At 39.7% G+C, this 12,195-nt stretch overlaps 1 protein-coding gene across 2 annotated transcripts in view; it reads right to left on the bottom strand.

The window, feature by feature from the left end:
* The window catches only part of LOC122563665 (ADAMTS-like protein 1), a 561,186-nt gene that overhangs the window by 39,226 nt on the left and 509,765 nt on the right, over positions 1 to 12,195 (bottom strand). For both annotated transcript variants that reach the window (XM_043717704.1, XM_043717714.1), the window contains 2 exons: positions 1,894 to 2,076; positions 466 to 600 (listed from right to left, as the gene is read on the bottom strand). In XM_043717704.1, the coding sequence (XP_043573639.1) occupies positions 466 to 600; positions 1,894 to 2,076 (318 nt within the window). The remainder of the gene's footprint in view (positions 1 to 465; positions 601 to 1,893; positions 2,077 to 12,195) is intronic.

The following is a 12,195-nucleotide window of genomic DNA, read 5'->3' as shown; positions in this document are numbered from 1 at the left end:
CACTAATAAGGCATAGTTGGTAAAACTTCCAAACCAGGATTGTTTGATGAGAAATCAGTATTAAAAATTGAGAAAGTTAAACTTTCAGTTTTGATAGTATTCATGTAAGAAGACTTCATAGTTCACATTACAGAAACTGAAGAGATTCAGTTAAGTAGAATTGCAAAAACTTCAACAAATTTGGGACTCTATAAAAGACAGTGGTTGCAAACTGGTAAAACTTTGTCTTGAGCTGTGTTTTAAGAACTTTCTGTTTCCCTTGTTGAAGAACTACTACAGCCTAATAGGACTATATTTCACCAATTGACTATCATGTGAACTAAAATTTTGAAAGAAATTACCTTTCATGTCAGACTTCATTCTGGATCTGACTTGCCCAAATAGATATATTTGATGTATTTGATATATTAAATTAGATGTATTTGATATGAAGAATCATTCCATTTCATAAAACGCAGCACTTACCAATCACAACACTGCTTCCAGAACCCAATACTTCTTTAGTTCCAAGAATAGTAGCAAATACTGTTTGACCATTAGACCCAGAGACTGCAAAGAGTGGGACTAAGTCTTTTGATTCCAAATAGCCTCTTGGGGGATCTGTAACACATTAAATTGTCGAATAAAGCAGCTAACTGAAAGGAATATTTAAAATATTTAAAGATTGAGGGAGAATCGGCACGACGTGTCTGAACTGTCCTACCCATCACTGGAATTTGAAAACTGCATCTGTACATTTTATATTAATATCGCAAGCTCATTAAGATGCTGCAGCAAGGCTGTAGTGTCTACTCAACACACTTCTTCAATATCAAGCTGACATAATAACTGTGGGCACATAGAAGAGCTTTCAACAGAAGCAATACCTTAGAGAATATGTAGAATCACTACAAAATAAAGGACTAAGAGCATTGTATGGTACAGCTTGAATGCTAATGTTAACATCGAATTTAATAAACGTGAAAGATGGTGGGGGAGGCAATTTGAGAACACAGTGGTAGCGGGAAAATAGACAGGGGAATAGAGGGAGGTGGGGAAAGATGAGAGTAGTGCATGTAGTGTGGGGAGGGAAATGACAAAGAAAACAGAGTCGGAGGAACGGGGTGAAGATGGGGTGGTGGGAACAGTGAGTGATGGGAAATGGGCCAGAGGATGTTTGAAGAATCCAGAGCAACACTGAAACAAAAATGAATGTTTATATTTTGATACGGACCAATCATGGGCACGTTAGGGAGAAATTAAAGAGAAACCATCAGAAAGCTTACAGGAATGAGCTGCCAATAGAAAATGAATTCTGAAAACAGAGATAATGTGGGAGAAAGCAACGACAATTTGTGTTTTTCTTTAATTCACTCATGGGGTGTGGGCATCACTGGCCTTGCCAGCATTTATTGCCCATGCCCTTGAGAAGAAAGTGGTGAGCTGCCTTCTTGAACTGTTGCTGCCTATGTGCTATAAGTGGACCCATGGTGCTATTAGGAAGGGCATTCCAAGGTCTTGACCCAGTGACACTGAAGGAGCAGTGATATATTTCCAAGTCAGAGTGATACATGGATTGGAGGGGAATCTTGCAGAGGATGATGTTCCCATGTATCTAATGCCTTTGAGAGGTCAGTGGTCATTGATTTGTATGATTGGGAACTGCCCTCCATGAGCAATGAAATTAATCATTGGAAAGCTGAACTGATAGGTAATTAATTACAGTTACAACATTTAAAAAGCATTTGACCGGGTATATGAATAGGAAAGATTTAGAGGGATATCGTCCAAACGCAGTCAAATGGGACTAGATTAGTTTGGGAAACTTGGTCAGCATGGACGAGTTGGACCAAAGTGTCTACTTCCATGCTGTATGACTCTATAATTAGTAAAACATTATGTGTTTTTCCTTACCTTGTAATAGCAGATTTGTCGTTGCCTTCACGTGGCCAAGAGCATTTGATGCATGACAAGAATATATTCCCTGATTTGTTAATGTGACATTTATTATTGAGAGAGATCCATTGTGGAGAGGCTGAACATTCTCATCAAGTTTCCCTTGGTCTCTTCTCCAGCTCACTGTAGGCTCAGGGACTCCTACAAAATTAGAAATTCATGAAGAATGAAATGAAAATAACATCGTTAATTTTTATGAAGATTAAAATATGAAGATATGTTACTGCATGGAAAAATTATGTTAAATGATCAAATACAAAGTTAATAAATTAATTAGTTCTGCCCTCTGAATTTATAGACTTGTGTTTCCTAAATAGCAAATGAATGACTTGGAATAATTCTTTTCTCTGAACTTGTTTATTGATAACCACTTACTCCATGTTTACTGTTGGTACTAACATTGTGTGTTATTTCCTGCACTTGATGAATTTATTACAAAGAAACTAAAATAAAGAATATACTGGCTGGTCATCTGTTTCTACATCTTGAGATTAGCCTATCTTCCTAGAACCTATCTGACCATATTTTTCTCTGTTCTTTCAAGTTTAAATCATCAATATTATCACAAAGCTGGAAATGTGAACATATACAACTAGAAATTATAATATATACTGTGATTACCATAGAATGTGATTTATAGAACTTTACTCATTCACAGTTTGAATTGCTGATATTTCAATACACAAATATGAGTATAAAATATGAAAATACAAAAATATGGAATACAAATGTTTATCATGTTTTAAAGATTGAGATAAATTGGCATTGCCTGTGAAGACACATTTCCCACTTCCTAATTATACATTGCTTGCCTTCACATATGTAAAATTAACATTGTAAAGAAAAAATGGACTAATTTTAAGAGCTGAAAAGGTTATGGCTTAGGTATGATATTTATTACGTACTTGTATAAATAGAAAAATAAAGCTTTAACTATTTTGAAAAGCATGAAAAACATTGATTGATTCTTTACTTGGCGAATTGGTAACCAAACACACTATACCCTGAATGGAAACAGGGACAACGTGTGCACATAAGATTCACCCAGACCAAAGAGAAAGATGGAATCCAGAAACATTTAGCTTTATGTTTTTGAAATATTTGTTTTCCTTGGAAGAGTGTTGGTAAGACTAATCTTGGAAATTATTTGTAAAATATTCAACATTGTTTCAGCCAGTTAGGTTTGACTGACTTTATCATCAGGCATATTTCCAAAAAAGATGAGCTGTGCTTGCTCTACATTCCTGAGATACCAGTAGATGGAGGAAGCAGATGACACAAATTCACAGCTGCAGCTGTGAACATCTGGACAATAACAACACCTGGTTACAATGTACAATAAATTGGAGCTTAATTCATAAAGCTAATGTTTCCAGAGAGTCAATTTCCTGCTACCATGAAATTAGGAAGGAGGAGGAAGAATACAGTTCATGGGTCACCTTGTATGAGTTGATGCAGAACTAGGGAGGGAACTGCAAGCAGGTACTATAAATATGGTGTCAAGGACTCAATGTAGATGATTCACTTAGCATGGAAATATTGAATGCAAGAGTCAAAAAGATCATTCAATATTCTCATAAATCTCTTGTTCATTTAAGTTTAGTATCTATAATTATTTAGGTATTGGAATTAACTTTAACCCTAAAAAGTGGATAAATGCAATTAAAGCAAACTTAGAGTTCATTAACCTTCAAAGATTGAGTTATTTAGTATCATGTGGCTCATAACTAGCAAGGTAAGATCACTAAACAGTAAGTCAGTTCACTTGGCTGAAGATCTAAGAGTTTGATGTCTGCAATGCTCACGTAGAATTGCAGTTCAGAGAGATGATTTATTTTTCAAAAGTGGAGATAGATTAAGTTAAAGATATTGAAGAATTCTGAAAGGTTGTAAAATTCAAGTGATTACTTCATCAGATCAGAGAAAAACTATAAATGATGGATAATTACTGTAAAAGTTAGTTTGAGCAGTCAACTGCAGGCTATGTCCCCATTGAGATGGGTGGAGCCTGGATGGGTGGGGGTAAGATAGCAGGTGGGGTCATTTCTGCCTTCAATTTATCTGCATCTTGTTCCTAAGGCTTCACTTTCAATTTGAGCATCATATTTGAATTGCTGCTCACTGAGGGACATTAGCTAAAATAAGTGCAAGTTACAGACCTGTGTTGCAGAAAACAGTGAAATATCAACTTCATTGTTGACCAAGAGAAATATGGGTGAGATTCAGTCTCAGTTTGAATGAGATTATGAAGAACAGAAATTGGAAAACTGCACAGTTTGAAGTGAAAGGGAGAATTTAGTTGCTTCACAATTTCTTGCTGCAAAGTGACCAACAGATTAGCTTGAACCCTTTGGAAAAGTATGATGTGGAGGTGCCGGAGTTGGTCTGAGGTGGGCAAAGTCAGAAATCACACAACAGCAGGTTATAGTCCAACAGGTTTATTTGAAATCACAAACTTTCTGAGTGTAGCTCCTTCATCAGGTAAAGTGAAGGGAAAGCACGCATAACACAGAATTAATGGGCATTTTTGTCTCCAGCACCATGTTATTTTTAATTTATTGTAATTATCTGTCTGCCTCATTTAATAAGATTACTGTATAGGTCAGCCCTTCGGTTGTTATTCAGCTATTGACACTTTACTCACTCCATCTAGCACCCTTGCTCACCTGCAGAGAAATATTATTCAATACTCCATTCACACCATTTGTATGATCTTTTGATCTCTCTGCCCTTAAATTCTGTGTGCTTCCCTCTCACTTCACCTGACAAAGGGGCCATGCTCCATAGCTTGTGATTTCAAGTATACCTGTTGGAGTACAACCTGGTGTTGTGTCATTTCTGACCTTGGAAAAGTACTCAGAGCAAATCACAAAGGGAATAAAAGCAAAATATCGCAGATGCTGGAAATCTGAAACAAGTATAGAAAATAGTGCAGAAATTCAGCGGGTGTGGCAGCATCTGTGCAGAGTGAAACAGACTTAAAGTTTCAAATCCATTAGGAGCCTTCTTCAAAACTGAGTAGTCTGTTAGGATATTGTCACAATCGCATTCAAGGGTGTTAATTTTTTTTAAAAAATCCAAATGCCTGGCTTTAACCAGTAGAAGTGTACTGCAAGACTTCCCTTTCTGAATGGTTCAATTGTGAAGGAGAGTCATACTGGACTGAAAATATTACCTCTGTTCCTCTCTCCACAGATGCTGCCAGACCTGCTAAGTTTCTCCAGCATTCTCTGTGTTTGTTTCAAATGATTAAGGGTTTCACAGTCAAGGAAAAGTCAATAAATGTTTGGCCTCTGAAAATACTTGAAGTTGAAGGAAGTTTTTCAGAGAACTGCAGCATACCTATGGGTGGTCCCCATGGAAGTAAATATCTGAGATTGCTGTGTCTTCCAAGAGAATTTTTGCAGAAGCAGAAAATAGACCTGACTGCATAACATATGCCAAGTTAACAGTGGCTGTTTTGTTCAATTCTTTTATATTCTACAAAATTTGTGTTTGGTTAAGAAAGGAAGTCAAATCTTGTGGAATAGTTCTGTTGATTTAAACAAGGCATTTGGATTTAAAAAAAAAATTGTTAACCATCCCGAATAGAAAAATGACAGTATTCCACCAGACTGTCAATGAAAGATTTCAGCCAATTCCTTTCACAAGGGATCCACTTGGAACAAGTTACATATTAGGTGCCTTCCATCAGTTTGAAGTAATTACAATAGAAAACACAATGTAATTTCAAGATTGGGGCAATTGCCTTTGTTTTGGATTTCCTTAGCAAACAGCTAGCATGTACAAGAGGCTGAGTGATCTCATCCTTTTTGCAAATGCCTATAATTCCATAGGCAACACAATTTGATGAAATTGTATTTCAGCACTTGATTTGAACATCTTTTTGGCTTTTCACTATTTATTCCAAGACCTTTCTTCATAATGTACACTGTCTAAATTTTTTTTCAAGACATGCTTGAAAGTGATTCATGCTAAGAACGCTCTCTATGTAAAGTATATTATAGTAATTCATTCAGCGATTGTAACAGGAAGAGCCCTATAGATCACAGCTCTGCAGACAAGCATAGATGGAATGCTCAAACATTGTCACTGTTCCTCATGTAACCCTTTCAGTCATCAGCCAGTCAATTAATGTACCACATGGTTATGGGTATCATTCCGTATCATGGACAACAGATACTTAAAAATAGAACATCATGATATATATAACAAAGTACAGTTTCCAAGAAACCGGGTGATAAAAAGAATATATTTCTGGTAGCGGAATATCAATAAATGAAAGATTAAATGACAAAACACCATCTTTGAAAAGAAAATCTGGATTCTAAAGTTCTTTACCATGGAATAATCCACAAATGAATAGCAGATGAATACGGACAAAATATATTAATTCCAACTGTATACCTATTACCATTTATAGATGGCTCCAGCAGAGGGCAGAGAAGTATTTGTAGAAATGAGAAAGGTTTTCGTGTGTAAATATTATATTATATTATACGTATTAAATACTTAACCTTATAGATACAGAAGGAATTATGTAAGATAATTCATAGATGCAAAGAATAATAAAAAAGGTCTTCATGTTGAATTGCACCAGTTTTGTTCAGCTGTGTTTCCCCGTCCAAATGCTGCATCTTTTTTCCTCTGTCACACTTTCTCACTATTGTTCATTTCTGTGGAAACTTACACATCAACAGTACAAGATCTCCATATTAATTAGCTCCATTGCTTCCTCGACTTCTTCCTGCACTTACAAAATGCTTGACTACTTCTCTCTATGCTACCCTTTAGTCTTTCTGCACATTTAATCTTAATAGTGTCATCCTTTTTCTCTTCACTTCCATTTTCTACATTTCACTTGATTTTTCTTCTGGGTTTCTGAGTTCAGAATGGGCCTTGGGCACTTCTTCAATCTGTCTTTAGAGGCAGACTTTTATAAAGAGGCATTTGGATGGGTATATGAATAGGAAGGGTTTGGAGGGATATGGGCCGGGTGCTGGCAGGTGGGACTAGATTGGGTTGGGATACCTGGTCGGCATGGACGGATTGGACCGAAGGGTCTGTTTCCATGATGTACATCTCTATGACTCTAAATGAAATGAGGAAGATTCTCTGCACGCAAAGGACATTAGAAGTTTGGAACTCTACACAAATGACAACTGACAATAAATCAATCAACTGAAATTGGTAGATTTTTGCGAACTAGAGATATTAATGGATACAGGAGAAAAGCAAGTGTATGGAGTTGATTCGCAGCTCAACTGCAAATCTTATTGAATAATACAACAGGATCAAAGGGGCAAATAGCTTCCACCTGCCTCAAGCAGAATCTTGTTGAGGCTGCAGAAGTCTTACCTGGCTGGAGACCTGTGCTGACTGCTCAACCAAAAGCAAATCAGGCCACGAGGAGGATACTAGTGGGACTTCTCCATGAAACAAGACCTGAGGGGGGATTTCTCGCCTATTGAGAATTGCCAGCCAATCAGAGGCTGGCAGAATTTGCTCAGCAACACCACAAGGAAGAGCACCCACTGGAGTCCTAGGGTCAGGGAATGACGCAGGGGCACTGTTAGATTAACAGATGGAGGGGTTTACAGAATCTGGGTCACAGGGTGAGAGAGCTGCAAATGCCTCAGTGGCTCTACGTTGCCCACTCCCACCTTTCCCGATCTCCAGTCTCTTGATCAGGAACTGCAATGCTTCTGAATGAGGAATCCCTGCTCTGGGAATGTGTTTCATTCCATCCTCCTCAAAATTCCAAACGTGCGAGTTGGGTGAAAAACCAAACCCACATTGGGTGGAGTTTTATTTTGAGAGTGAGGAAACTGTACTTGTGTGTGCTGTGAGCCTTTTTAAAGGCCAATAGCATTAAACAGACTCACATGCAGTAAAGTTGAAAGACATCAGGTATCGCAGAACATTTACTGTATGTGTACTTCAAGTATTGACCTACTGTGTCAATTAAAAAGCTTGACCCCCAAGCACTGTCCAACTGCATCATCTAACATTACAAATCAATCCTACTAATGGTTGTGAGGCACAAACAACGTGTTGCAACCTGAAAACTTCATCCCAATTGCCAAAGTAGCAATCACCTTCGAAGGTTCTATAGCCTGTATGAGGTATACCTGTAGCATATCACCAAATGTAATGCCAGTCATTTATTGGGTACTGTGGGGATTGGGGGCTGGGCAGAGGCCCTCATTACTGTTGCCACATGTACAATCTATTACTCTGTGAGCGTCAAAAGGCTAAAATAATGTGTGTCTGAATCAAGGCAATGATGTACCAACACATTTTGTATTCATTCATGGGATGTGGACATACTCATTATCAATCTCTAATTGCTGGAGGAAAGTTGAGAGTCAACCACATTGCTGTAGGTCTGGAGTCACATGTAGTCTAGACCAGGTAAGGATGGCAGATCTCCTTCCCAAAAAGACATTAATGAGCCAATTTCTGGCAACAGCTTCATGGTTATCTTTATCAAACTCAAATTCCAACATATGCCGTAGTGGGATTTCAACCTGAATCTGCAGAACATTACTTGGGTCTCTGGACTAATAGTCGAGTGATAATACCACTCGACCAATGCCTCCCTTGGGGAGATCTAAGGAATGTTCTTTCACTGGTGTCTTCACCTGACCTGCATATCTTTGGAGGAAACTGGAGCAAACCCACACAGACATGGGGAGAATGTGCAAAACTCCACACAGACAGTTGCCTGAGGCTGGAATTGAACGTGGGTCCCTGGCACTGTGAGGCAGCAGTGCTAACCAATGAGCCACCGTGCCACCCTGTACTGAGCCACCGTGCCACTATATACTAAGCCACCTTGCAACCCTGTTGCTTCGTTTCTGATATTACCAAGATACAGTCATTAGAACCATCCCAAATGGAACCAGATACAAACATTGTCAGTACTCCTGCATCTGCTGCAAAAAAAAAAAGGCTGCTGCCTAATTGAACATGAGTCCGCAAGTCCAGGGCAAGCATCGACCTCCAGCCACTGTGGAGGTGCCCCTTCTGCAAACAGCCAACCATAGGTGTCCTCATGGCATAGCAAATAGCGACCCATAATCAATGGCCTTCCATTGAATGCAATGCAAATGAGGTGGGAGGGGTGTGTGGCAGGGTTGCCACAGAATGTCGAGAGGTGGAGGTCAGAACACCATGTCATGATGTCTAACAATGCAACCTCTTGTTTCACTGGGACCATGGGATGACCCCCTCCACATCAGGTTTCCATGCAGGTCATGTCTGGGCCTTCTCTGTGGTACCTGCCAAACAGAGGGTGCCACTTGATCTTCAGAATCTCCACTCCACACAATGAGAGGCAGAAAACTCGCTGCATGAAAACTCCTGTCGGGAGGCTGCAGGAGTGTTCCATCTGCTGACGACCCCATCTGCTTGACTGATTCTCACCCTCTGCCTGCTTGAGCTGCTCTCCCCCAAAATGGCCCACCGAACACATCCCTTGGTATGCTCAACTGACACATCCTCCATTCTGGATTAGTGGTGCTGGAAGAACACAGCAGTCCAGGCAGCAGATACATCCTCCAACCAATGCACTTGAAATGCCCCTCAGCCCAGTCTCAATTTAAAGGTCAAGCCTAACCAGCCTATCTTGCCCGAGGATTCCTGTACTGAGCACCTTCTTATCCTGAACATGGACAGAAACAGAGTGTACTGTACATCTTAACCTGCAAAATAAGTGTGCCTCTCACCTGCCTACATGTCTGTCATCAATGGAAGTGGTTTCAGGGAAGGACTCCCTCAGTAGGTGAGATGAGAGTGAGATAGTCACTTTTCGTGAGTCCATTGGGACTACTGGGACAGTCACTCTCAGTGAGTCTGGGGGGTGGGGTGGGGGGGGGAGGAGATGGGGGAGAGAGTCACTGCCCTCTCAGAGTCTGATGGAGCAGGGAAGAGTAATGTCAACACTCTCAGTGGTTCTAGAGGGAGTGTAGGGGGCGACAGTCATTTTTATTTGGTTAGGGGCAAAATCACTCTCAGAGGCTGTGGAGCAAAACTTCTTCCCATGAATGGGTGGTACAGTGGTTAGCACTGCTGCCTCACAGCGCCAGGGACCCAGGTCCGATTCCAACCATGCTAAATTGCCCATAGTGTTAGGTGCATTAATCAGACGGAAATGGGTCTTGGTGGGTTACTCTTCAGAGGGTTGGTGTGAACTTGTTGGGCTAATCTAATCTATTTGATTAGTTGTTGCTTTGCTTCCTGCCATATCACAGCCTTGAGAATCTCCCCCATATGCTATTTTTCATATTAACATGCAAACAAATTTTTGAGCCATATCTGACAACTAATAAACATCATAATATAGGCTGCTATTTTACCGTTGTTAACAATTAACAAAGTGCCATTCATTTTTGTGCTGAACGAGAAACTCACAGGTGAGTTAGTGATACTAGAATTGGGTTGGAATGTAGTCCCAGGAACAATCTGAGAGCACCAAAACCATAATGTTTGATTTCTTCCAACAATATTAGAGCTCAAACGTCAGCTAACACGAAGGGTCTGAATTCAGTAGCAGTTTCAAAGAGTAACTGTGCTTTGAAAATAACCTCAGTAATAATCATCACTAGAGTACAGCAAAGGAGTGCAAGAAACATGATCTTGTGATGGAAATGAAAGATCTATTAGTTTGTGGCTTTGTATTATTGCTCTTTAAAAAGGATTAGAGGGTACAAACAAAATTTGAAACAATTCAAGTTCAAGAATCAATAAAAGAAATAAAATCACGCCTTTTGAATAGTTAGGCAAAACAATTCCCATTGCCAAGATCCTTATTCATTCTCATTCCATATAGAATTACACACAGATGCCAACCAATAACCATCTCCAAGAACAATAACTTGTGTTTACGCAGCACTTTTAGTGCAATAAAACATTCCAAGCTGCTTCACAGAGGTATTATAAAACAAAATATGACACCAAGCTGCATAAGGAAATATTCCGACAGATGACAAAAAAAAACTGGCTACAGGGCGAGATGAGAAGTGGGGGGTTCAGGAGAGAATTCCAGAGCTTTAGGCCTCAGCAGCAGAGGTTATGACCATCAATGATGCAGTGATTGAAATCGGGAAGGCTCAAGAGGTCAGAATTAGATGATTGCGGTGATCCCAGAACGTTGGAGCAATGAGGAGATTGCTCAGTTATGGAAGGGTGAGGCAATGGATGGATTTCAAAACAAAGTTAAATATGTTAAAATCCAGGCATTGCTCATCTGGGAGCCAATTTAAGTCATTGTGCACGGGGAATGATCAGGTGAGTGGTTAGGACACGGACAACAGAGATTTGGATGACCTCAAATATGGGTGAAAGGAAATTAGGTAGTTGGAAATGTGGAGTAATCAAATCAACTATAAACTTATTGAATGGGAGAGCAGGCTCAAGAGGCATATTTGACTCACTCCTTTGAAATCCTAAACTTTTCTGCTCAACAAGTCCATATGACATCATCGTAACAGGAAGTGTTCCTGATTCTGAGACACTCCTTTAGTTTAACCTTTTCCAATACATTCAGACTCATGTAGAACATTTTCCCTCCCAAGCCTTATTCTCTCACTGTTGACATTTTTCTACATAATCACATTCACCATTTCCCTCTCAAGTCTCTCACTTTACATATTCAAGCAATCTAGCAGTTTCTCTATTCTTCTGACATACATCCTCTCTGAACTTGAAAATCTGGTAGTTTACAGGGTCAAAGATCATTAACTTTGATTTTCTTCCTAACAGTCTGAGGTTTGTCAGTCCTTTTAAGATAGAGCATGATTAATCGAATGGATTTTCTCTGTGGAAGACATCTTTCTTCTCGACTCAGGCAATTTCTTCTTTGCAGTGTCTCAGATCAATGGACATTGGTCATGTCTGCTCAGTGGTAATTTCCATGGAATTGTATGCACCACACCTTCAGTATTTGTCAACAAATATTTTTTTCTCAACCCATCTGTAGATTTGCTCTGATTTTATTGACCCATTTGTAGGTTTCTGCTGAAGCTTGCAATTATTTACTTCGGGCAGCACTTTGGCTCGTGGGGCGACACGGTGGCTCAGTGGTTATCACTGCTGCCTCACAGTGCTACAGACCTCGGTTTGATTCCAGCCTCAGGTGAATGTCTGTGTGGAGTTTGCACATTCTCCTTGAGTCTGCATGGGTTTCCTCTGGGTGTCTGGTTTCCTCCCACAATCCAAAGATGTACAGGTTACAGTGGATTGGCCATGCTAAATTGC

Source organism: Chiloscyllium plagiosum, chromosome 2 (genome assembly GCF_004010195.1).
Source record: "Chiloscyllium plagiosum isolate BGI_BamShark_2017 chromosome 2, ASM401019v2, whole genome shotgun sequence".
In the NCBI taxonomy this organism is placed as follows: Eukaryota; Metazoa; Chordata; class Chondrichthyes; order Orectolobiformes; family Hemiscylliidae; genus Chiloscyllium; species Chiloscyllium plagiosum.
This window is presented reverse-complemented; position numbering and strand designations above follow the sequence as displayed.